This window comes from Clytia hemisphaerica, unplaced genomic scaffold (genome assembly GCF_902728285.1).
Source record: "Clytia hemisphaerica strain Z4C2 unplaced genomic scaffold, Clytia hemisphaerica genome assembly, whole genome shotgun sequence".
In the NCBI taxonomy this organism is placed as follows: domain Eukaryota; kingdom Metazoa; phylum Cnidaria; class Hydrozoa; order Leptothecata; family Clytiidae; genus Clytia; species Clytia hemisphaerica.
In genome coordinates this window covers 1,776,518-1,804,231 of record NW_027103286.1, presented here as the reverse complement: position 1 = coordinate 1,804,231, position 27,714 = coordinate 1,776,518, and the positions used below count along the sequence as shown (strand labels likewise).

The window sequence follows — 27,714 nt, the reverse complement described above, 5'->3', positions numbered from 1 at the left end:
CTGTGTGAAATGTGGTAATCTTATTGGTGGAAATCAAATAAATAGTCTGTGAAGAAGCGCCACAACGCAATCAGTAGAAGAAACCACTATCATTTTTGTTGCAGTTTTCGATATAAACCAATCACAGGGATTTTTTGTCAAAATGATTGTGTCAACTTGTCAGCATTGTATTGATGCAAAGTCGTAGAAAAAAGAGAATAAACTAGCCAAGTTTCTAATCCTTATATAGGAGTTTAAGTCTAGACTGTTTGGTAAGCAGTCAAAGCATTTTGTTTCTCTTTAACTGAAGACTTTGTGTCTTTTTCTGTGTTTCTTTTGGATTTATTCTCAGTGATTTTTAGAATCATTTCAAATTTTGTCATTCAATTAAGCAAGCAAGCAGTAAACTTTGGCTGGTTTACTATTCAGGGCAGGTAACCTGCTTAGGTAGATTTTTTCTTACAATGTAAGTGGCCATATTTCGATGTGTCTAATTGTTGTTCTTTGTCTGTTCTAAACTTCAGTTAAGACCCAACCTTCAAAGTAGGAAACACTCAAAAACTAGCAGTAAAATCAGAAATGTTTACTGTTAGAATCTTTATGGGATGAATGATCTTTATTAAATAAGGGATATCTTTTATGACTTCAATAATAAGGTTTGAAGTTAGTTTGTTTTGCTATACTGACCTTTGAATAATTTGAAGCTACTGAATTTGATCCCAGTTTGTGCACACGTTCGACTTTTGCCAATATTCTCAATATAATCTCATCATTTCATGATTTTACTTTTTGGTAAATGCAAATGAGGAAATGGAGCCAAATTTTCTTAAAAATTTTTTTTCAAGCAGTTACACTTTTGTTTTCTTTTTATAGTCTGTAAAGAAAGTTAGATAAATATATTCATCATGCTAGAGGATACCATTTTGATTGTGTTTATTGCACTTGCCACTGCATTGTTCAGTGAGGGATTAACTTACCTGCTCATTTACCGTACTGAGCAGTACAAAAAGCTGACCAGTGAGGTGGAGAAGAATACCAAAAAGCTTGAAAAGAAGAAGGAAGCAATCACAGACATCACCAAACAAAGCGGTCAAAAGAAGAAAATTGAACGTGTTGAGGAACGGTTAAAGAATCACAACCGTGATCTATCAATGGTTAAAATGAAGTCAATGTTTGCTATAGGATTCACCTTTACTGCTTTAATGGGAATGTTCAACTCCATTTTTGATGGTCGAGTTGTCGCTAAATTACCCTTCACACCTATCTCATGGCTTCATGGACTATCTCATCGTAACATCCGTGGTGACGATTTCACTGATTGTTCTTTTATCTTCTTTTACATCATATGCACAATGGGCATCCGACAAAACATCCAAAAAATGCTGGGCTTTGCACCTTCACGTGCAGTGTCAAAAGCTGGTGGTGGTATCTTCAACCCGCCAGCCCCACCAAAATAAATTTCTATTTTGATTTATAGGACACTTTACGACAAAACTTTTGTGAAAATAGACCTGTTTTTTTACCTTTTAGGCCTTTTTAACATTTCTTTGGCATACTCTTTCTTATTATAGAACCGCAGCAGAAAATTTAATTATACGCTTTTAACTTAAACTTGGGAAAGCATAATGAAAAAGAGTCTTTTTATTTTTATAGTTATGATTTGTGTTTTACTTACTTTTCGTATTATATTGTTAAATTATAACATTTTGTTATACTTTATTTATAAAGTAAATCATAGTAAGAAGTCAGGGACCATTTTCAAATTAAAAGCTCATTTTGTTATTATTGTATTCATCTCTCCGATAAACATTGAAAATTTAATGAAATTTTGATACTATATGAGTCCTAAATTCATTGATAATAGCAACAAATCACTACAATTATTTCGACAATAGGGCAGCCTAAGAAAAAGTTTTTTCATTTCTTTCTTTTCTAAAGCATCCAACATTTCAATGTTCAAAGGAAGATAAAGCTTGGCTAACGGGTTCAAATTCAATCAATTATTATCTTGGAATAGTGGGTAATAGATAGAAACGTTAAAAACAGTTTAGTGTCAAATATTTTTACAGGAAATGTAGTCAATATCATACCTTATCAGTGCAATAAGCTTTCTAATACTTTGTATCTGATCATTGCATAATTTGTACAAACTACGTTTTTTGGCTTTAATATATTCATTTACAGTAGTGTAAAAAATATTGAAATGTCAACATCAAAGACTCCAGATATAGAGAAAGATGCTCAGAATGTGGATGATGCAAGATCGAAATTGGAAGATATTTTGAATGATATTTTTGATAAAAATGAAGATGGGTAAGTAATGTTATTGTATTATAACTTACGATGTACTGGAGTAGAATCATATCATACTGTATAAAATCACTAAGGAAGAAAATAATTCTCATGTAAAGTTGTTGTCCAAAACTTTTAATATTTTTGGTATAACTTTTTGGTATAACAATTTTCTGCTGCCAAACGGAATGAATACCCAATATTTAGTATAACAGTAGAAGTTTCTAAGATTCGTTATTTGGTAATTATCTTTTTGTGACCCTTACCCTAGGAGATTTTCAGACAGGAATTACAATATATAACTTCTTATAACATGCTACTAAAACCATTCTTTCCCTTTCTCATTTCCAGACAAACTCCAGCTAATAATCTTGGTGATGATAAAGCAAAAAGGTAGGTACCTCTCTTAGAGAGAGGTTTAAACCTTTTATAATCCTAATTGATAAATAATTTCAGATGTTATTTGATGATCTTATAGCTCACAGTATATTTGAAATATTATTAATTTCGCTTAGCGAAAGTATTACGATAGCCTTTCTGTGGTGTCCTCGGAAAAAAAATTAGAAAACGAAAGTACTCGATACGGTGGATGAACTCACTAAGTTTAATTTAAACTTGCACTCTCCGTTTAACCACGGCAATTTTCGCGGGTTTTTTTAAGATTACGTCATATCTTTCATATTAGCTCATACTAGTTCGGTATTGTGGAGGTAATTTAATATTTAATTACTATATTCTTTTTCGAACTCCAAACCAGAAGATTGACGTCACAAAAACAAAAAAAAAAAAAAAAAAAAAAAAAAAAAAAAAAAAATTGTGGAGGTAATGAGATGATCAGGTTGATTTTATCTATTGTATCATTAGCTCCACAGTCTGACGCGTACGGCACCATACTTCTGGAAGGCAAGGAGGAATTTCATTTTTAGAAGCGTTTGCAGGTTTGCATCCATCGATTTTGAGTAAATTCCTTGTGTTACACTCTTCTTAAAGCAAAAATTATTAACTAAGATAGAAATAGTAAGTATAGACTTTCAACTTTGCTTTTCCAGTTCCACATAGAGTTATTTTTCTAGTGGATCTGTTTAAAGTACCTTTTTTGCCCTTTCACCTAAAAAGTGATTGAGGCATCTTTTCTTTTTTTTTTTGCCACTTTTTTTCAGATTCATTCACTGCACTGAATCTGATTGTGGTTTTTTTTCCCGCCCTTCAGATTCAAGGTCGAGACTCACTTGTGAATCTGATTGCGGCAACCCAAGGCCAGGGCAGGTGTGGATCCTGTGCCTGCGACCGTACCGAGCTTGTGCGATATCGACAGCTCTCAAACAATTCAACTGCATTGTCAGTTCAAATATACAAAGCTGCATTGTCAGCTCTTACCAATATAATTTTGAAAACAATATATTATTTGATTCTAGATACCTTATAAACAGCACTTAACTAGAAATTATTTCAGTCAGAGTAGTTGTTCTGCGTTCTGTGTTTAAAGATGATATCTATTGCATTATATCGTGCACGGATAGGAAGTTTTGCTTTTACAGCTCAGAGAAACGTGAAATGCATTGCTAAATCTATTGTTGTTGGTTCTGACCTATCCAATAATGCCCTTTTAAAACTATTGAGACCTGTTCTTCGTTTCATAGCACTTTTTACCCTCCTATGTTTTGCAATTCCAAAATCGTTTGAGCTAACAGAGCTTTACACACCTCTAGATTTTCTCAATCTTTCAAGAAATGGAATTTTCGTTCAATATCCCAATGTAGCGGGAGATCCAAACCTTACTTTTTTCAAAGTTAATTATACACTCCTATTATCAGGCGATGTAGAACTTAACCCAGGTCCAAATGTTCAAGGTTCATTTCATCAGGGCAACGGTAAATTTGGTGAGACGGCGGGTATACAATGTTCCTCGAATTGTTTTTTTGCTATTTGTTATGCTAAGTTTAGAAAATTATCACTATGGAAGAGTCATGATTTGGATTATGTTTTAGACCAAGGTGATTTCAATTTTAAAAAGTTGGGTATTAAAGGGCAGTCCCCATATATTGAACAGTTTTCTAAGACAATTGACATAGGAGGTAGCACTTGTGCACTGAATTTCAACATTTTTGAAGGCTATTTTGAGACTGGTAATATTTCAGTAAATTTTGTTCAGGAGGAACTTTTAATGCAGCATTCTGGTGCAGTTTTAGTAATAGCCGGAAATTGCCTAGCTGTAATGCACTATAACAAAAATTACTTTTTTTTTGACTCGCATAGCAGAGACTCCGAAGGCCATCAAGTTGAAGGCAGTATTGGAACCTCAGTTCTTTTAAAGTTTGACAACTTACAAGAAATTAAACAGTATATAAGATCTGAGTATAAGAACATAAATCTTTTCAATATCATTTATCTCAAAACTGATTTTCATGATCAGGAAAGTATAAATAGTACTGTATCAAGGCAAGTATCACGCAGACAAAAAAATTTTTCACGAAAGAGATCAGTTGAAAAGATTAAAGGTACTGATCAATATAAAGATTTATTGGAAAAACAAAACGCTGCTAAGAAAAGGTCACGTGAAAAAATCCAAGGCACGGATAAGCATGAACAGGTAAAGAAGAACAAACGTAAGCATTGGGAATTAAATAAAGGATCAGAAAAACATAAACAAGAAAAGGAAGCAAAGCGCAAAGCTGCAAAATCTGCTTATATTATCAAGAAAAAACTTGATTTAGGAAAAAGGGTTGACAACTTCAGGCAGAAAAAACATGAGGGCCCTTCCTACATCTGTGTAATGTGTAACCGCTGTATGTTTAAAAAATCTGTGTTTGGTTTTGATGAACAAAAGTTCTCATTGGTCAACTTTGAAGAAATAGAAAATTTTAATCCTGTAACCTCGTTTGATGGTAATTTTTACGTATGCACAACCTGCCATAGAAAATTAATGAAGGGAGAAATCCCATGCCAGTCTGTTTCTAACAAACTTCAAATTTTTGATCTCCCAGATAATCTAAATGATATACGAAAACTGGAAAGAATTTTAGTGGCTCAAAGAATTTTATTTTCTAAAGTCATGATAATGCGTAAAGGAGAATTCCCTAAATTACAAGGTGCAATATGCAATGTTCCCATTGAAACACCAGGTGTATGCAAAGTACTTCCTAGAGGAAGTGATAGTAGTGGGGTAATAAATGTTGAACTAAAAAGAAAGATATCCTACAAAAACCCTGTTATTTCACAGCAAGTAAGACGACAAAAAGTTTTTGAAACTTTGGACTTTTTAGTGAATAATAATCCTTTGTATCATGATATACATATTGATATGTCAATCATCGACCAAGTAACTAATGATGAATATGTTGAAAGGGTTTTATCAAATAATGGTTCTGTATCAAGCGCTTCTTCCAATGATATAAGATTTGTAGATGATACAACAGTTACTTTAATTAAGCCTTTTGAAGAGCAATTAGAGAATGAATTTGATTCTGATGATCCACTCAGTGCGTATCGGACACCAACATGTGAAACAGTTATTGTATCAGAAGTGCCAAACATTATTTTAGATGATGAAAATGCAATTTTAGCTCCAGGTGAAGGTCAAACCCCCAATTCATTAACACAAGATGAGTTCTGTGAAGAGCTAGCCCATCCTCATCTTTTTCCTACTGGGAAATTTGGTTATAACGTAGAGCGAGATATAAAATTGTCGCCAACAAAGTACTTTAATCAGCGTCTTTTAAATTACACTCAAAAGTTTGCTTCGGATTCAGATTACATTTTTTTTGCTCACAAAACTTTACTACAGCTTAACCTTAGAAGTAAGATCAATATCGCAATGAGAATTTCAAATTCCAACTTGACTGCGGGACTATTAGCAAATAATTTTAATGATACAATTCAAAATTGTGTAGCATCTGATAATGCATACAAGTTTATGAGTACTATAAAAGGAACCCCTGCATACTGGCAACATATGTTATCTGATGTTCTTGCAATGGTTAAACAACTTGGTGTCCCAACATACTTTATGACTCTCTCTTGTGCAGATTTACGGTGGGAGGAATTTGTTACCATTATCAGACAATTAAGCGGGGATGCTGATACTGATCATGAACTTCTTGATTACCAATCTAGATGTGCCCTACTTAATAGCAATCCTATTGTGCTTGTGCGTCAATATCAATATAGGAAAGAGTTGTTTTTCAAAGAGATAATAATGGATGGCCAACTTGGAAAAATTACATACTATGCTCTCAGAGTAGAATTTACTTTCAGGGGTAGTCCACATGATCATTGTTTGCTTTGGGCTAAAGATGTCCCAAAACTTGAAGATGGAAAAGAAAAGTATATTGAACACATAGATAGTGTTATTTCTGCTAATGTTCCTGATAGGGAAGAAAGTCCTGAATTATGGAATTTAGTCACTAAGTATCAAATACACTCCCATTCAAGAACGTGTAGTAAATATCGCAAAAATGAATGCCGATTTCAATTTGGAAAACTTTTCTGCAAGCATACTATTTTGTCTGAACCACTTCCTGAAGGGTTACCTGAAACTGAAAAACATGATATTTTGGTTGCTAGAAATAATGTGATCCAAACTGTTCAAGAGTATATAGATACAAATTTGCATCCTAAAAAGAGAAACATTCTGGATCCTGATAAGCCTGATTATATTGAAATTGGATCTATTGATACAATTTTGGATTCTTTAGGGTTAAATTATGAAACGTATGAATATTACTTATCAATCTCACCAGACGAAGATCAGCATTTGTTTCTAAAACGTGACCCATATTCTTGTTTTGTCAACAATTATTTTGCAGAAGGCCTCCTAGCATGGGAGGCCAATATCGACATTCAGCCAGTTTTTAATGCATACAAGGCAGTTACATACATGTGTGCCTATTTTTCAAAAAGTGAAGATAAGTGTTCAACTGCAATGCAAGAAGCATTAAAACAGGCCAAAGATTCAAATGACAGTCAGTTTGAGAAAATGTCTAAAATTGCCAAAGTTTACAACTCTAATAGAGAATGCTCAATCCAGGAAGCAGTTTACTTAACAATGCCTGAACTGTGGCTTAGAAAATGCTTTCCTGCTATTTCATTCGTTAACACTAACTTACCTGATCAAAGGTACAGAATTTTCAAGTCAAAAGAAGAAATTGAGGAATTGCCTGAGGATTCTGATGATCTTTTCAAACGAAATATGTTAAACAGATATATTGACCGCCCAAACACAGGGCAATTCAATACTATGTGTTATGCCACATTCTGTGCAAACTATACATTAGACACAAAAAAAAATACAAATGATGAAAATGATTGGCAGCCTACTGTACTAGATGATTCAACAAGTGCAGTGAATCATCAAGAACCCCAAACACTTCCAAAATCAGCCAAATTACTCAACAGTAAGGAAAAACTTAAGCTTCGTAAAGTTCCAAAAGTTTTGAGGTACTACACTCCTAACAAAAACAAACATCCAGAAAAATTTTCCCACCATATTCTAATGTTGTTTTACCCATTTAGATCAGAAGAGAATGATTTGAAACTTGATGGCTCATATGTGTTGAAGCTCAATTTAGATGAAGTCAATGCAGTTGTTAACGAGAACAAGCAAATTTTTGAACCTGATGGTCATCTTGTTGATTTAGTACTTCAAAACTATCGCAATGACCTTATGCATAATCAAGATGCCTTTGCTCAACAAGAAAATGATGAAGTACAAGACCTAATGAGCAACTCGTCAGACAGTGAAAATGATGATGAAAGTCATGATATCGAACAAAATTTTGCACCATTTACTCAAACAGTTCATGGCTTGCAAACTGATGACCAAATCAATACCCATATAAGATCTTTAAATTCTAAGCAAAGAGATATTTTTGATATAGTACTAAATTGGGGAAAAATGTATGTGCAAAATTCCAAGTCCAATAATCCTGTACTACTAGAACCATTGAGAATATTTTTAACAGGTGGTGCGGGCGTAGGAAAATCTCACTTAATTAAATGTATTTACAATTGTTTGTCAAAAGTCCTAGCATATAAAAGTGATGAGCTAGAGAAGCCACGTATTATTAAATTGGCCCCAACTGGTATAGCAGCTATCAATATATCTGGCACCACAGTACACACAGGATTGAGTATTCCAGTTGGAAAATTCAGAAATATGGCTGACAAGCAAAGGACTGCCATTAGAAATAAATTACATCATGTAAAGTTGATAATAATTGATGAAATATCTATGATTTCGTCGCAACAGCTTTTGAACATCCATACAAGATTATGTGAAATTTTTGGTGTAAATGACAACACACCATTTGCAGGGAAAAGTATCATTGTTTGTGGAGACCTCTTTCAATTACCTCCAATTTTTCAAAGTCCAGTATTTTCAACTGAGGGACCTATTATTGGTGCATTCAAATTATGGCATCTATTCAAACTAGCAGAATTAGATGAGATTATGCGTCAAAAGGATGACTCTGACTTCATTGATCTCTTGAACAATGTAAGAGTAGGTGAATTGAATAGTAATGATGAAAGTATGATTAAATCTAGACTGATAACACGAGAACACCCTGATTATCCAATAGAATCATTGCATTTGTTTGCAGAAAATGCTTCAGTCCATCTTCATAATATTCAAAGATTAGATACTCTGCCCTCAGAAACAATACATGTAGAAGCTATGGACGTTTATCCAAGGGATTTTACTGAATCTCAAATTACCAAGGTTAAGAACCTGCCACTTAACGATACAGGTGGCTTATCAGTTCTATTTGATTTGAAAATAGGGGCAAGAGTAATGCTAATTAGTAATATTGATATAGAGGATAGGTTGATCAATGGTCAACTTGGAACCGTCACTAAAGTAAAATTCAGAAACAATAAAGCAGAGCTAATTTATGTTAAACTAGACGATAAGACGGCTGGAATAAAAGCTCAAAGTAAAGACCAATATGCTAAGGCCACTGAAACTGTTCCCATTGAAAAGAGTGAGGTAAATTTTCCCTTTGACAAAAAAAACCCATACACTTCACCTATTATTTCTCGGACACAATTTCCTCTTAAGCTAGCTTATGCTTGTACAGTGCACAAAGTTCAAGGATTGACTTTAGATTCTGTAGTCGTTAGTTTTGACCTTGCAAGGCAAAGAAAGTTCAATGCTGGTCAAATGTATGTTGCAATGAGCAGAGTGAAAAATTTAAATGGTTTGTACTTTACTGGTCAATATCGACGTAGTGCTTTTGTCTGTAGTGATAAAGTTAGTGAAGAATACACACGATTGCGTCAGAGCAAAGTTGAAAGAGTTGCAGATATTATGAGGTGCAGTTCTAATTTAAATGTTTGCCTATTGAATGTAAGATCTTTAAAACGACATGCAGTTGATATTCAAAAGGACAGATTTTTGTATGAAAATGATTTGTTATGTCTGACAGAGACACAGATGAGTTATGAGCATTCTGAGGAAGACAAACAAAGTATTCATGAAAAGCTTCCTTATTATATTCTTAGTCATAATATTGACCAGCATAAATTCAACAGTATTACTGTCTGTCATTCTCCTTCTTTTATTGACATTGATGAGTATGATCATTCATCATGCTTTTCTCTTGTAAAATTTAGAAAAGTTGAATTTACTGAAAAGGAATTTTGTGTTTTGGTTCTCTATAAAAGTTCAAGAATTCAACGTGATGTGTTCTGTTACAATCTTGCTCAATTTATTGAAAGATACACAATTGATATCATTTTAGGAGACTTCAACATGGACGGCTTTGAAATGGAGCATGATCAATTGTTGGCTGACATTCTCCAAGATTATGATTTAGTTCCGAACTTTCCAACACATATCGATGGGAAAATGCTTGATCAAATTTGGACACATAAGGAATTGGTGCACGAGTATGGTATTGAAGTTATTCGTAAATGTGTGAACTTATCTGATCATGATGGAATCAAATTATCGCTGACTTTGCTAGCTTAGAATACCCGTCAGAGGCGATTCCCGGCGGGACAAGGGGGGGGGGGGGTGGAAACTGGGGTGGTGGATGATCTCAACTTTCTGATGATTAGTTTTGAGTGGTCAAAATTGCAGGAAGTAAAAAAAATTATCTCAAATAAAAAGGGTATAATATCTCTTTTCTCCTATAGCAAATTCTACCTAACTTAAAAATTAATCATCAGAAAATTAGCCAACGATTCAGATACATTTGCTTATGTTGTCATATGTGATAGGTGCTTCTTTATGAACAGTTTGAATTTTTTGCAATAGACTGAGTAAACTAGGAATACTCTTTAACGCAATGATGTTATCGAAAATCTGTTAATATGATATCAGTACAGGTTTGATTCTGGATAAAATGAACTTTTTAATTAAGGATTGAAGCTTAACTCTGTTGGAAATATGCAATTAAGGTCATCCCACCACCCCGTCCATTTTTATGTAAGTTTTCTGACGTTTAAAAACTATTCTTAAAAGACATTTATTCTTTGGAGAGGAAGGGTTTTTTTTCGGCTCTGTTGAATTTGACATTTGCAGATTAAGTTGGGGAGAGTGTGAGAAATGGGTCAAATATCGTCGCATCAAAATAAGAAAGCCTTAAGTCCATTTTTTGTAGTTTTGAGAAAATCAAGTTTAAAGGTTTGAAATGGCTGCCATTTTTGACCATGTTGGGCTAGCTAGCTGCTTTTTTGATATGAATATAAATGAAGAAAGATCTTTCAAGTTCTAAAGTATCAACATTGTCACTTATACCATTGCGGAGATATGAATGCTTCTTCATAGCATGTTTTTCGAGAATGGACTTAAACCTTTTTTTCTATGTAAATTTCCTTGATTAAAACTGAAAATTTGAAAGATTTCCAGTGAAAAAGTGTCTTAACTCCAAAATGGACTTAAGACTTTCTTGCATTAAACTTTCTTAACTTTTTTGAACTCTTTAACTAAAACCTTAATCTAAAAGGTCCTAAAGTCCAACTAAAATGACAATGGACTTAAGACTTTCTTAACTTGAGAAAATTTCAAAAATAAAAATTCTTATTTTTCAAAAAACTTAAAATTAGGCCACTTTAGGTTGGTTTTTGATGGATTTAAGCCAAAAATTCGATAAAAAATGGGGTGTAAAGCATCGGTATGGTCATAACTCAATTTTTGAAAAAATGGACTTAAGGCTTTCTTATTTTGATGCGACGATATGTGAGTGTCTTTTATGGATGGTCTATGGTAGAAAAGAAATCTATAGACAAAGGACAATTAGTTTAAAGATGCCTTTCATTAATTCATCTTTGATTACTTTCTCGTCAGGAAACTTACATACCTATGGATATGGCATTTAATGTATTATTTTATTTATTGTATTATTTATTCCTATTTTTATATTCATCATTTTTCTTCTATTTTACATAATTATTAGAATTTTTTAAATTATTATATTCAAAACAAAGTAATATTTCTACCATTTTTTAATAGGTTTTTGTTAATTGTTTTATTATTTTCTTGTACATTCTTTTTGTTATTCATTTGCACACTCAAAATAAAAAAGACTGTCACAGAGTTTAAAAAATAGACAATATGGAAAAATATGGAATGAAAAAATATGGAAGTACATTGCAAGTGAATTGATTCATCTATATATGTATGCATTTTGGTTGATATCATATTATTGAAACGTTGAATAGTGGTTTAAGTGGATATATATTTCTATTTTGGAATTATTACAATTGATGTAATCGCTTATCCTAATGCAGCTTGAATTCATTGAATCTCAAAATATCCTAAATGGTCGTCATTTTCAGTCTTTATTAACAAAGAGTCGAATGGCTTTGAAAATTTTCATTACAATCACCAACATTCGATACAATCGCCAACATCGATACTGCATCATATGTGCTTATAGTCATTGTATCATATTATCGTTTCATCCGATTTTCACAATATGCTGTATTTGCTCATCGGAAACATAAAATTTTATGATTTTCAGCATTCCTATAGCAAATCAACTGTCGCGCTCGGCCGCCAACCGACCATTGATAATACAAAAATAACAATTCTTATCGCGATTTCCATGATTCCACTAAGACTTCTTCGACGTACGTATCCAGACTTGACCTCAATCTTCGAAATGTCTGATGATTTGTTCCTTTTGGAAAAAAAAACGATTTGGTATGTAAACTTTGTATGGTTTGATTACTCGAAATGTGACATTTATGTAAACGAAACACTGAAAACTAATTTTTATTATTTTGGAAGCCGGAAATCCACCGGATGTGAAAAAAAGCCAAATTTGCACAATACTTGTAGTTTTGTAAATTGCTAGCTATTTTCTATGAACTATGAACTATCGAAATTTAGGAATTACGAATACTTGGAAATATAATTTTTAGATTCATAAGATCGAGACTCAAGTTACCCGTTTTTGCCCCTGTACCAACCTGTATTTTCCTGCTCATTAAAAAACGAAAGCAGATTTTCGGCTAGAATGAAAGAAAACTTTCCTACGGATTGCTTGGAATCTTGAATTTTGTCTTTTCGAATTCAAAATATTTGGATATTTTCGATCGGAAATTTTACCTTACCTTTCGCTCTTATAACGCACTCAAAATAGGTTTATCTTATTAATTTTCCGCATTCCTCTTCAAGTTAATTATGTGTATTGTTCTCAATTTCAATGTTCTTTTCTTGTCTTATTTAAGGCGAAATTTTCGACTTCTAGTCGTCTTGTTTCTTTTCTTTAGAGTGAATCCAACTTCATATACACCAACCAAAAAAAACTTCTCTGGTATAGCCTTTTTTGATCGCAGAAAATTTGTTCTACTTTAAAGCATAGACCGTTGAAAAGATAAACTTAGAGCACTATAAGAAAAAAAAATCTAAAACTTTCAAGCAATGAAGACGAAAAATGAAAAAGTGAAATTTTTTATCCCTTGGTACTAGTACATCCATTTTTGGCACAGAGGTACAGGTATTTCAGACTTTAGTTGACAAAGTTGATTAGAGACATCATATAAATGTTTTTCAATATAATATACTGTAATTTATACAATGGTATTTACTTAACTCGAACAAGTTTCCAAGTCCCTTCAGTTAACAATGCCTTATAAACCTTACTCCATAACTCAAAATTTCCTTAAAATCTTGAAAAATTTATTGTAATTTATGATTTTGTTACTTTAGGTCGTTATGCTAGAAAGAACAAGAAAAAGAAAGACTTATTTCAAAATGGTAGGTTGGGGTTAACCTATTGTATCAGCAAGACTAAGATATCTGCTTCTATCTCTATTGAAGATTTTAAGAAATCTTTCACTTGCGAACGGACCGAAACATCAATGCACTCTTCCACACTTAATCTTAGACTTGCAGTCTATTTTACGGTCGAAAGGCATCATGGGGACTCAGGACCACCTTGCTCTGATAACGGCAAGATAACGGCTAATTGTTGCTCTATAATTTCGGAGAAGCTTTTTCCGTCACACCAACAGGAAAGTAGTACTTGATGCAGTACCAAATAAATTGACCATTGCATTAGAAAAAGTGATCGAGTAGTGGCACTTTTAGGATATACTTTCCTAAAAACTCTTATCAAATTTTGATTTAAACCTGAAAACAGTGAAGGACTTTGAGGTCAATTTTCCAAAATGGGTTTTTTCGATCGTCAAAAAGTAATACAGTTTCATTTTCTTAGTTAAAATCTTCAATTTTCTTTATTCACAGAATCCTACAATAAAAAACAAAAACGTAAGTTTCCAAATATTTTCTTTCTTTCTTTAATTCAAGATTTCCTGACCTTTTTTATCTTCCAATCTCGGAAAACCATTATGAAAGTAGTATTAGAGTCCCTTCCCCACTCCTTTTTTCCTGGAAAATGAGAACTAGAAATCTTTTTTAGGAAAGTCAGGGGGTATTAAAGGTTTGAAAAGCATTATTTCTCATTTGAAATTTATCTTTTTTAAAGTCTCGACTTTCCGTTCATGGACACTAGGTTAAAATTGGATAACCTGCAAAACAATTTGTCATTTTCCTTGTCCTTCCTTGTGGATTATCGGTACGAGTCTAAAATCAACATACCGAAATTCCAGTACTGTCAAGAAAATCCGCTAAAGCAGGATTTTTAGTTCGGGATGTTAGAACATAGCTTTTATCACAGGCTTGAATATATTTACAGGGAATCATTTTTTTTCGGGACACACTGTAGACCATACCGAAAACCCAAAAGGATTCCATCTAGATAACTTGTGCTTATGTTTTTTTGTTTTTGATGATTTTTTGTATCTTTGAATTATTTATATCATCAGAGTGAGTTGTACCATTTTTTTTTCTTTTACACCTTATATACATCTCTACATACCGGTTTTCAGCAAGGTAAGATTTATTTCTGCTAAATTTGTTTCTGCTAATCTGCTTTTAAAAACACAATTGTATTATCTCTCAGTTATAATCGAGGTCATTTTCAACCATGGAAATATCAGCCCTCAAGGTAAACGACCTACTGTAGGTGCGGCTCTTAAGTGTCCTTTTCCAAGCTTCTAAAAGTGCGCTGCAAGGGTCGAAATGAGCGAATATGAGAAAAAGTACACTCTAAGGATGTAAAATTGGGAAAATCGTCCCAATTTTCACCTTCAAATGGTCAAAACCTTTTAAGAAAATGCAACGTAAGGGTCGATTTTTTGCTCGAATTTACTCAAATCTGGCTAAATTTTCTCTGCTCTGTAAGGGTTTCGTTTTAAAGTCCCCGGGCCTTTCCTTCAAGATCAATGTTACTTTTAATGGACTTTTAAGAAGAAGAACCTTGACTAATAAAATTATTTTCCAATAAATCCTATCCCTCAAGCATGTTCAAATGACATTTATTTTAAGCGTTTGTGTCTCTAAAAAAAGATGTTACTGTATAATAGAAACTGTATAGGTATACACAAAATGAACGTGTAAAACGGACAACATTTATCTTCTGACCAGCCACCAGAACCGTTGGAAAACCAACGGATCCGGCGAGACTCGAACTCACAACCATGCCATTCGCGGGCATTTGCTCTACCATTGAGCTACGGGTCTATGTGGAACCCGAGGATTCAATTGCCGCTTGGTAAAGCTGGAAGTGAATTCTTGTCTACTGACTGGTCAGAATTGGGAGAAAATAGGCATGGTTGTGAGTTGAATAGGCATGGTTGAGTTCGAGTCTCGCCGGATCCGTTGGTTTCCCAACGGTTCTGGTGGCTGGTCAGAAGACAACATTAGAGCGACTGTATTCAGGACAACATTTACCTTTTTTTATCTTTTAATCATTATCTAGTTACGTTCTTAAACTGTACGATCGTCGAATCAATTTGGCACGTTTCAACGAGAAAGCATCTTTGTACAAGATGTTGCGTGATTGGATGAAAAATAAACCATCTTATGAAATGGACGACGATGAGGCTGAACTACAAAGCAGTAACAAAAAGAAGGTATGTCGAGGCAATGAAGAAATTATGATTTGTATATGTAATCACATGATAACGAGTGCAATTCGAGAATAATTGCACAAGTGATTTTTTTTTATTGGACCTACCCCGGCGGAGGTCCTTTAAATTAACCGTTGTATGTTCGTTCGTTCGTTCGTTCGTTAGTTACCAGCTTTTCTCGAGATTGGCTCATTAGTTTTTTCTGATTTTTTGCACAAAGATGCATAACTATAAACCCTCGAATGTGACGGAGCCCGATTTTCGGAAAACAATCTTTTTGGCCAAATTTGAGCCAAAAAAGGGCTAAAAAACGGGTTTTTTGGACTAAATTGGATCATTAATTTTTTCTGAATTTTTGTATGAAAGTAGGGTACCATCATAGGTAAAAGTTGGCTCAAGCAGATTTTTGCAAAAAAATTTTTGGCTCAAAAAACGTATGTTATCTATAAGAATCACTATTAATAAGCATACATCAATGTTCTTAGTCAAATTACTCATTTTTTTATGAGATAGATGTTTTTTTTTTGCTCATGAGGGCTTACTTTTGATGAATATGTGTGTTTAGACATGAAATTTTGGCTGCTTGGCGTGTTTTTATAGAAAAACTGCCCAAATTCGATATTTTTTAATTAGCACATTATCAATTACTTAGGTATTAGCTTTACTCAAGCTTTCATTCTTTATGATTTTTGCACAAAGATGCATTTATTGGACCTACCCCGGCGGAGGTCCTTTAAATTAACCGTTGTATGTTCGTTCGTTCGTTCGTTCGTTAGTTACCAGCTTTTCTCGAGATTGGCTCATTAGTTTTTTCTGATTTTTTGCACAAAGATGCATAACTATAAACCCTCCAATGTGACGGAGCCCGATTTTCGAAAAAAAAAATTTGGGGGCAAATTTGGGCCAAAAAAAGGCTAAAAAACGGGTTTTTTGGACTTTGTGAAAAATTGGATCATTAATTTTTTCAGATTTTTTGTATGAAAGTAGGTAAAAGATGGCTCAAGCAGATTTTTGTAAAAAACGAATTTTTCAGCTCAAATAACGCACGTTTATCTATAAGAATCACTATTAATAAGCATACATCAATGTTCTTAGTCAAATTACTCAATTTTTTTTATGAGATAGATGTTTTTTTGCTTGCTTGAATATGAAAGAATATTTAAAGAGCATGAAATTTTGGTTTCTAAACGGTTTTTTTTATAAGAAACAAACGACTAATTTTAATAGATCGTCACTATTTGTGTTCTGAATAATTGTTTGATGGTCACGCTCACTTAGACATCAATTATATATGTGTTAAATGCATAACCAGGTAGGTCCATTAAAGTATCACTTGTTAATTTCCCGAGTCCGAAAGGACGAGGAAAATTCGAAACAAAACAATCACGAGTGAAATTTTCGAAGTCTAAGAGTTATTATGTGATTACGAGCTAATCGCACTACTTTTTCCCCGTTAGGAAAAGTAAATTCCACTTAAAGTCATATTTTTCTCTTCTCTCTATGTTTTTCTTTTATTGTTGTTTATAGATTTTATTTCTCTCAAAATGAATCTCGAATGCAATTAAAACGTTCGATGAAAAAAACTATAAGAAAAAAACATTAAAGTCAATTTTGTAAACATTTGCGCTGCATTGAAGAGTGTGATTTACGATTAATTGCTCTCTACAGGATGCGATTAACGATTAATTGCTCTCTTTGAAGGAGCGCCAAATAAGAAAAAATAACTCATCATGCGATTAAGTTCTAAACTTCGCCTGCAAATCGAGCACGACTTCGTCTCGTTATTTTTCTCCTTTATTAACAATCTGCTGTTTCATCTGGGGTGTCGAATTTAGTGATCCGTAGCGCCCGTAAAAAAAGGCTGTCAATGCTGTACTTGAATAATATTGTGGGGACATGGAGCAACTGCCCCCTTCAGTAGCTCAGAAGACAAACTATCCAAGATAATTCTTGATTTCTTTTTTAGTGAGGGGCTGTCAGGCTGCACACTTTCGCCTCTCTAGTCTTGGTCTGACTTCTACACTAATGAGTTACTACCTTGTCAATTTTAAACAAATCCCGAATTTGATTACTTTGAAAATTAAAGCTTAAACCAAGACTAATTTTTTCGACCAAAACTTTTCGTCATCTTTTCTATCAAAGTGGTTGCTTTCCTAATTTAATTTACTGGAAACAAAGCAATTCTTTTTTAAACTATTCTAAATTCCCTCTTAATCCCACTAAATCACCTGAAAATATTTCCCTTGAGTAACTTGAGTAAGTGATCATTATTCTTTTTCTGCAGGACACGTCTAATGAGCATCATGTATATGAGTAAGCTATTCTTTCATATTTTCTTTCGATAATTTTCTCATTTTTTGTTTGGTCGCACAATAATTCACTCCATTGTCTTTAGCAGTGTTCAAATGCCCGTGTTCGATTATTGTCACATCAAATTTTCGTTTCCGTCACAACAAAGATCGGTCGAATCTACTTGTTCATGGTAACTGGCTATCGAAGCCTTTTGCTCTTTTACAGTTTGTTTTTTTAGGTTACCCAGATGCATCAAGAGTGAAGAAGATCAACGTTTGCCTTCTGTTATTGTTACTAAAACAGATAATATTGAAGAGGTAATTATCTATCTTCGCCTTTCAATTCCTCGTAATAAGCTTTTGATACAATGTGCTTTTCAGTTTGATAAGAAAAGTTCCTTGTTATAATTCAAGGGTGCTTCACAGATTTATCCGTGTTATTAAATAGTATATTAAGCAGATATTCGACAAGAAAAATCGGATATCGAAAATTATTCAGTCGAGCTTGATGATATTCGCTGAGTCGAATATCATTAAAGCGACAAAAGTTACGACTCCGACCATTTTTGAAATTACGATAATTCAGTATTCGGATGTAGCTTTTACGGCTGACTTCATTTGGTTCTTACGTAATTGATACCATATACCTTTGAGTGGGGTCTCCAATGAACTTTCAGGGAAAAATAATACATGTCTGTCTCATTTACGCGTGTTTCATTTTCACCACAAACACACGGTCGAAATGAAGAGTAACGAAGAATCAAAATTGAAAAGCCAAACCATAATTTTACTTCATATATTATATGTAAAACCCCCTCCATGTCTCTCTACGCGTGTTGATGCTAAACCGCAACTATTATAGATATTTCACATAACTTTTCCTACAAAGAGACGATCAATATTTTTTACTAGAGTCTAATAATTTAAATCTTTTTAGATATGTTGTCAAATCATAAAACATTCTTTAAACACAAAAGATATTCACTCACCCGACAACAATTTACCACGCCCCAGATCCCCTTACGGTTTCATAAAATTTAGACGATGTGGATTTGCCAGGAGTATCACGCTTCTCTATCGATATATAAATGAAAAGTAGTTGCTTATAAGAAAAGTCTACACGTTTTTTTTTCAATAAGAACATCCAAAATTTCTGAAGCCCTTGGATGTTCTTAACTTTTTGAGTTTTGTAAGCCTAAAAATGTTCTTAGCATGTTCTTATTTTTGCCATTTTTTGAATATTTTTGTCCCTTTCCTTAAGAAATTAGGTGTTTCACGAAGCCCTAAAATGTTCTTAACTTGTTCTTAACATTTTTGCCATCGAAGCCTTATGTTCTTATATAGTTTGTTCTTATAAAAAAGTCTAGGTCGTCTGTTAAAATTTTAGCACATTTTAGCACATAATATAGGGTATTGTTTTCATAAGTGTTTATCCCTCTCAATCAGGTGTTGGGTACCGAAGAAAACATAGAGTTTCTCAAACAAGACAACATGTTACGTTGGCGCACTGTCAGGCAGAGGTATGTTTGATTCTTACTATTTTTGAACAGCTCTATCTTTAATATCTTGTATAATAGAGCTGACATTATACGCCGCGTAAGAAATTTGACGAAGGAAATCACATGCGCGGATTTTCTCGTAACGATTACGGTGGTATATCTTTTTTTGAACGGCTTTTCAATTCTTATGCGCGGTATCTTTTTCAATCCAAACCGTGTGGGCTTTTCCCAAAATATTCTATTTTTATGGTTTTGTACCTTTATTTAATATGCCCTTTCGATCCAAATCATATGGGAAAATTTGAATTTTAACGGGAATGGTATTGCTTTACATTATTAATTGGTTGGTTCTGTTTGTGGTAAACTCCTAACCCTTAATCCAATAATCGAGGTTTAAAGAGTTACATTTTCTTTTGTGTATGAATTTCAAAAAAAAATCTGTTATTTCTTCAAATCATGATCCTACTTATTCTAATTCCATCTATTTACAAAGAAATCCTTTTATTTATAATTTATATTACATGTTACTAAAAAATTTGTTCGTTAAATGCACACAAAAAAGTTTCCCGCACCCTTTCAACGCCATCTTTCTTTAAACGTATTTCTTACTGCGCTCACTTGAAGAAGTTGAGTTACTCCCTTCATGTTTGCTTGGCAGCTGCCTAAAATAATCTTGAAAATCGCTTTCGTATTGCATATCCCGTCTTTCGACATTTCTAGCGCTCGGTAGTACTTCAGGTCCTCTTCGCGAGCGAAACGGGAAAAGATCTGTACACTCAGCCTGTGAGCACGGTGTTGAGTTGGTACTAGTCCGTGATGGGAAATTCTCACTTCTCGGAGAAGGGTATGACCTCGGTGTGGAGCAACAATGGCACCCACCTGAGCCTCCGCCACATGATGAGCTATGATGATAAGGGCGGCCGCCCGTGTTTTGTTTACTTCCGAGATATCGTCTTGCGTTGAGAGCGGGCAGTGAGGCGAAATGTGCGGGTGTAAGACGACTGTAGCGTGGAAAGGGATATGGATGATATGGTATCAGGTATCCTGAAAGGAAGATGAAAAAGCTTTTGCTTAGAGATAATTTAAAAGTTATAGTTCATAATAATCAAATACAGTCGGCATAGTTATGGCATACTGTTCTGAATTATTTTTCTCTTCAATGAAATCCTTGATTTCCTTTCGCAATTTAATTTAATGTTCTATTTCTAATAAAGTATAATAGAAAAATCTAATTTGTTTCAATTTTTTCTGAAGAATTTTTTAATTTGATTAAATCTGTGAATTCATTTTGAATTTGTATATGATTTCTTTAAAGAATAAATGACTGAAAGAAAATTCAGAATTTTCAAAATATCATTTGTCTTTCTTTTGGTTGCTATGATGCCTTAAACAATAGAATCCTAATAGATATGATTCGTGATTTTAAATAAGATATTTCGTCTACGGGAGGTTGTGGACACTACACGGAAATGAGTATCGATTATCGAACTAGCCATATCTAAAAGTTTTATTGTTTTATAGAAATTTTCATTTTAAAAACAGATTTTTCATTTTCATTTCGAGGAACCACATAATGGTATTGTTTCCTAAAAGATATTACTAAACTATCGAATATAGGAGAGAGATTGTTAATGTAAAATGTAAACGATAAAAGAATATATTAATTTGGAATGGTTTTGACCATAAAAACAGTCTACAAAACCCTTAGAATCGTTTCTGATACTGTGACGACAGCATGGTTCTCGGACTACCTTACTGTGAAATTAAATCTTTCACTTGATTTTATCTTCTAGATCGTTGACAAAAAGGCTATATTAAACTTACATGTAATTTTGATAATAATAAAAAACCAGAAATTCTAATTCTAAGCCAAAACACATTTCATTTAAAAAATGATATAAAAATGTCCCGTACTAGATTCTGAAATTCATTTTTTTCATAAAGTAGCGGGCCAGTAGCCCTTTACACGGAAACACCCGAAAAAGACCGTATATCGGTTGACACATTAAAATAAATATATTTTACTATTCACTATTCTTAGGTTGAATAAGATGCAAGTCCGTTTTGGTATAATAAACTTGCATCAAGTTCTTGTCAATTTAAAAATACAAATAAATAAAAATCTGGATAACCCAGTCTCATAGAAATATTTATCATTTCCTTTTCAATGCAACGTTTCAAAAGCCATCAATAATCAAATTTTCAACAATAAAACTAGTGGGGAACTTCAGCCTTTTTTCGAGGGCTTCACAAGAAAAATTAGAAGAAACGTAGGAAAGAAATGAGTCTTACCTTTATCTACTGCTTCTTTGTATTGTCTCTTCATTTTCATTCTACGGTTTTGGAACCAGGTTTTAATTTGACAGTCGGTCAAGTTCAGCTCATCAGCCAATATCATTCGTTCCGTGTGATTAAGGTATCGTTTCTCTTGGAAAGAATCTTCAAGTGCTTGTATTTGATCTGGTGAAAAGGACGTGCGCGGCTTTTTGGCGTCGTTTAGTGACGGTGAATACAAGGAATGAGCTGTAACAAAGATTAAGGGGTATTTTCTTTATAAATATTCACAGTAGACACAACTGTTTGTATTAACCTATTACTACCATAAGACCTAAGTGTATTTTCCCTAAGTAACGTTGAGTAAAACTGAAAGGATTATCTGCTAAAACTAATAATAAGCGAAGAACCTTAAGTGTATAGGCGTCATGTCAGCATGAATTGCTCAAAATAATTACTTTCGTTATGGGGGGTAGATAACAAAGTAATCGATCTTTTTTTTGTTGCTAAATTGATTGCCAAATGGCTCTGAAACTGAAGTTGAAGCCGAAGCAAGCAGATTCCTAGCATTGATTTATTTAAGACACTTACCATCGGGACAAAGTCGTGAGTAATTTTGAGTCGGTGAAGGATGAACTAATGTAGGTGAAAGTGACCGTGATCGAGTACAACCTAACATGGTAGGTGACATTCTGTCGATGCTTGGATGACGTTGTTTCTCTATATCAATGCCACACAACGACGTATTGGGATGATCATCTTGTAAATATAGAACAGGAGACATTTGATCCGGCGATGAACCATGACTGGACGATGACGAGCATAAGGACGGCTCTGATGACGGCATCGGTCCATTATTTGAGGCGGTGGACGATAAACAACTAGTGCTCCTTAAAACGTTGTTCGATACACTGAATAGAATGTCATCAATACGAAAACCTTTCTTATTGCCAATACCACCACCACTAGTGTTTATACTGTTACCAGAACGTTGCGCCTTGCTATAAGATGATCTACAGGCTGGTGTTGGTAACTCTTGGTTATCGCAATTCAGATTATCAGACACCAATCCATGGTCAAGCATCACTTCTTCTCCAGCATCATTCAACACTAATATATCTTTCGACATTCTATCACAGTTGACCAATATCAGGTGAGAATCCACTTGATCTTAAGAGGATGTACGTTCCCTCACAAAGGTTGAAAGCAGATTAAGATTAGCCCAGAAGCAAATGTTTCTTTTCCTCATACTTCATCTGATCCCCCCTCTTTATATAAAAGTGTGACTTTAAAAGGCTGCGGTTCCTTTGTAAGCGTTGTAATGTTTTGTTTGCAGTCGAACGAGCACTTTCGTTTTCATTGTCTTAACAACCATTGTCTTCTCATTGTTTGTTTCCCATTGTCTTTTTTTCATTATATTATTCTTCCTTTTCATTGAAGATTAATTCTTTCTCTTTAAGTGATCATGTGATTGATATCATCTTTTCGTATTGTATCTTTTTTCAAGATTTTCATTTTTTTTGTAACAATATTTTGTAACAATCAAAGAGAGATAAATCTATTGCGAGTTATTCTAGTTTATTCCTTTTTTTTATTGTTTACTAGTCCCATTCTTCTTTTCTTTCGTTTTGATTTGTCTTTTTTTTCAAACCTCTTCCATTGTCTGCAATGTATGTATTTTAGTTAGAAAAACCTGTCGACCCTAATTAAATCATATACCAAAATTGAAATGAGAATTTCAACAAATTTTATTGTATGACCGTATGCCTATCATAAAGGGGGTTCAACGATGAATAATTAAACAGACTAAAGGGACATGAATTTAATTTATTTTCAATAAAAAATTATTTTAGAATTCTATCTTTCAGTTCCTCTCGTAACATAATTAGATACAAAATAAGAAAATCGCATGACTTTTTGAATTAAGTGAAAGTATTGGAAAAATCTTTTTTTCACTTTTTTTGCATTGCTTTTTTTTTCAAAATATATTTCATTTTTTGACTTTTTCTGTTTATTGAGTAAATTAAGTGACAACATGACTGTGATTCCATTTCTCAATTTTAAATCTTAAAAAATCCTATTTCTCCCATTACCACAGGGCAAATCAAAAAGTTTTGAAATGCTTTCTAGCTTAGATTTTTATTTTTGACATAAATAAAACCCTACTTTAATGGGATAAACTTTCACGGGGATTAAATTTCGCGATTGGGCCTATCCGCGAAATTCAAAAATTTCGCGGGGATTTAATTTCGCGGGTGGTACTATTGGGTGGCAATATTTTCACGATTTTGTGACTTTTACTGTCAAATCATGCATGTTGGTTGTTGAAATACACATTATTTGCGCCTCTTTGATGCAGGTAACCATTCAAAAAGTATTTATTTGGCAATTTTTGAGTTTTGTTTAAAAATATTTCGCGGGCTAGGCCCTTTCAAATTTCTATTGGGACTTAATTTCGCGGATTTTCGCGGATGACACCCAAATCCGCGAAATCCACAAAATTTAATCCCCGCGAAAGTTTATCCCATTAAAGTAGTTTTTCTGGCACCAATGATTCAAAGTATTAACTTTGTTATTGCAAAACTAAATAAGTTGCCATTATAGCTGGGGTATTCAAAATGGTCATAAATTTTTGATTCCAGAGCTTACCATCTTTTGTGTAATTAAGTTAAAGTTCAGTTATGATTTTCAAAGGACTCCTTGAATTACGGAATTTAGCATGAACTTAAACGAAGCTGAAGCAAAAGAAAATTGGTCACATGATAGCATACAAATTTTGAAAATACAGCACTCTTATTTTTATTGAAATTTCAAAGTGTTTTATCTTTTATCAGCATTTTAAAATTTCAATTAAAATGTAATACATCTTTTATCATTCAATATAGTAGTACCTTTTAGGGTTAATCTCATAAAATTAACAGGGTTTTATCTCCGAGTTTTAAGAGTAATAATATTAAGACATTAATCTTTCTATTCAAATTCATCACTTGACATATTTTAATCCTTGAAGGGTAAAAAATGTCTACTACTAACTTTTTAAGAAGAAAGTTTTCTTTCTTTAGTACTGCGTTATCTTCATTAAAGATCTTTTCAAATTCAGATATTCCTGAAGATATTGTTTTTCTGTTAATTCGCCTTTTTCATACTAAATGCATTTAGAAAAATTAGCGAAAACCTCAATGGTTTTGTGTATTACTATAAAAATTAAAGCCCTTATCATCTCTTTTTACGAAAGTTAAAATAAAGAACAGGGCACAATACTTATATTTAAAAAACTGACTTTTCTTAATTGAACTAAAGACCAACGCCTATTGTAAAAATCAGCATAGTCATGACAAACAAAACTATTTTTTGCGTTTTATTATCAGTCATAGAAAATCTTATCATCCCATTCCTGTTCTATTTCTTTTGCATTTGACGAAGATTATTCTCGTTTCAATTTTCAAAGGAAGATAGATAGAGTGAGTAAAAAGGGTATGGGGTCATTTGTATATAGTTTCAATAAATTGAATGCGTTCTAAACGTAGTGCGAGAGCAGACAGGCCAATCCTTTCATCTTGATGGGAGATGAAATAATAAGAAAAGGTTAACTATTACATTATCGAAAAGTATCAAAGAAAAAAATGATGATCAAATAAAATATAGATTTCATATAGAAATAATCAAAAAGAAATTACTAATTCCAAAAGAACTAATACACTTAACGCGTTTGAATAATTTAGAAGATGGATGTCTCCTTGTCTTTAGCAAGGTGTGCTGTGGTTAGTAGATTTTTCTTATCACTTGTTGCCTCCCATCATCCTAAATTCCATCCTTTGGATGAACCTCCCCCCCCCCTAATTGCTTCTTTGCCTCATCTTTCGTAAGTGCCTTTTCGAAAATTCGCAAAAAGATCTTTTTAAGAAAGACATTTAATTCTGCCATGAATCTTCTTTGTTCCTGCCTTTCATGACCAAAAGCGTGACCCAAATAGATTGAAAATGTATCGATCCGAGTGTGTTTTTTCGACCTTTTTTGATCTCCCTATCAATCAATATGCATGTTCCTTTGGTCTAGCATTTGTCTTTTGCTTTGTATTCTAAAATGAACTGACAGACATTTGTGTAATAAGTAGGGCTGGAACAGGGGTGTATCAAAACCGAACTGATTGACAGGGCTGTATCAAAAGATTTCTGATACAGGGATGTATCGAAATTGAACTGACATAGGGGTGTATCAAAATTGAACTGACACAGGAATAGATCAAAGGAGCACTGATAGACAGGGCTGTTATCAAAAGAGTAATGTCTAAATGGTGTATCAAAAGTGAGCTGAAACAGCGAAACAAACAAGACAAAAGAGCTCTAACACAAGGATGTTTGGGCTATCAAAGGGGGGTTTGGACAAGTTCGAGATTTATCGTCGATTTTCTCAAACGACAGACGAAAGCCCTAACATGGGAAAGCAGAACGTGGCTACTGTTGTACTATCATAAACAAGTCCTTGCCTAAAAAAATCCAAAAATGTATCTCATCATTTTGAATCGAGTCTCTGAATTTTAGATTTCAACCTCTTCAGTAGAGGCGTTCGGATTATTTCTCTAAGTATTAAGAGACAAAATGAAGAACGGAATTAAAAAAAAAACATGTTATTATAACTGTTACCGCACATAGCATAGGGTAATTTTTGTGGGCCTCGTTATGGTTAGCAAAATGCATTTTTTGCGCTTCCAATACTTATGCTATGCCTTTATTGTTGTAATGTATTTTGCATTTATTGCTTGCTTTGATGTAACTTTGGAGATTAAATGCTTGAAGAATTTGTGAAGGTCAGCATATGCTCGAATGCTTATGTTTTTGCAAGATTTGAGCCTGGATATGCTTATAAGCGTTAAGCTTACGAATAAAAAAAATATATATTGTTATTATAACGTTTTATTTTTTTCAGTTGGAAGAATCATTCATTTCAACAACAACAGAAAGACATACCATCCCTTGCTCTCCTCAAAACAATGATACCGAAATAACTGTCGGATGAAATAGAAGAGAGTGGACTGTTGATTGGCTGGAGATCTATTGGCTGCTGTGAGATGGTGCAGTCCTGGTTCCTGATTGGCTACAAACTATATTATAAGGCTACTCTTTTCGTTCGCCATTGGTTATTGGTTAAGTGAATAAAGAGATTGATCAGGCATTGGTTCATATGCATTAATAATTGACACAAGTGTAAAGTGGATCTTTCAGTTAAAGATCACTGCTCACTGTGTTATGATAACTAATGGGATTATTAACATTTATTAACATTAGCTTTAAAGTTGATGGTTGATTTGGACAAAATGATCGAAATTCCCATTCAGAATTTAATAAACATGGCACAACATAATCATGGTATGCTTGTAACAGTTACTAAAACACGGATTCTGAGTATTGAACGTTCTGCAAAATATACTAATCCAATCCATCTATGTTTGTTTATTAATCATCTTTAATGAGTACTCAAGACTCAATTAGTAGGTGAAGCCGATGACTAGAGTTGAATCTCTGTACGATTTAAAGCCAATTACACGTTTTTGTTATAAGAACATTCAAAATTTTTGAAGCCTTTGGATGGAACTTTTTGAGTTTTAAGCCTAAAAATGTTCTTAACATGTTCTTATTTTTTGAGCATTTTTGTCCATTTTCCTAAGAAACTGGGTATTCAGAGTCCTCAAAGGCTTAAAATGTTCTTAACTTGTTCTTAACATTTTGGCCATCAAAGCTTTATGTTCTTATATAGTTTGTTCTTATAAAAAAACTTTTATCTCCTACATGAGTTGTTCGACCTTCGTTGTTTTCATACACACGCTGGATTGGAAGTAACGTCGTAAAACACGGACACAAAAAAGGGCTAGATCCAATCCGTTAAATGTGGCGTGAGTTAAAGGCATCACTTTTGCTTGCATGGGAAGGGTCGAAGCTTCCTCTCCAGCTTTCAGCTTG

General features: G+C 33.5%; 4 protein-coding genes across 4 annotated transcripts; 3 read left to right on the top strand and 1 right to left on the bottom strand.

The window, feature by feature from the left end:
- Positions 1–818: 818 nt before the first annotated feature.
- On the top strand, positions 819–1,748 carry LOC136806496 (calcium load-activated calcium channel-like). Its single transcript, XM_067063084.1, has one exon. It carries the CDS (start codon positions 885–887, stop codon positions 1,434–1,436), a length of 552 nt encoding a protein of 183 aa, XP_066919185.1. The 5' UTR covers positions 819–884; the 3' UTR covers positions 1,437–1,748.
- A 419-nt stretch (positions 1,749–2,167) lies between these two features.
- LOC136806684 (uncharacterized) lies at positions 2,168–27,200 on the top strand. The gene is made up of 10 exons (XM_067063276.1): positions 2,168–2,292; positions 2,623–2,664; positions 12,991–13,034; positions 13,430–13,477; positions 13,967–13,990; positions 15,543–15,696; positions 17,978–18,006; positions 18,224–18,302; positions 19,431–19,504; positions 26,684–27,200. Exons 6-10 carry the CDS (start codon positions 15,613–15,615, stop codon positions 26,760–26,762), a joined length of 345 nt encoding a protein of 114 aa, XP_066919377.1. The 5' UTR covers positions 2,168–2,292; positions 2,623–2,664; positions 12,991–13,034; positions 13,430–13,477; positions 13,967–13,990; positions 15,543–15,612; the 3' UTR covers positions 26,763–27,200.
- LOC136808288 (uncharacterized) lies at positions 5,330–10,240 on the top strand. Its single transcript, XM_067064826.1, has one exon. It carries the CDS (start codon positions 5,330–5,332, stop codon positions 10,238–10,240), a length of 4,911 nt encoding a protein of 1,636 aa, XP_066920927.1.
- On the bottom strand, positions 19,566–23,097 carry LOC136806487 (uncharacterized). Its single transcript, XM_067063072.1, has 3 exons — positions 22,349–23,097; positions 21,776–22,006; positions 19,566–20,527 (listed from the first exon to the last, which is right to left on the bottom strand). The coding sequence occupies exons 1-3, from the start codon at positions 22,884–22,886 to the stop codon at positions 20,076–20,078; spliced, it is 1,221 nt and encodes a 406-aa protein (XP_066919173.1). The 5' UTR covers positions 22,887–23,097; the 3' UTR covers positions 19,566–20,075.
- Positions 27,201–27,714: the final 514 nt, after the last annotated feature.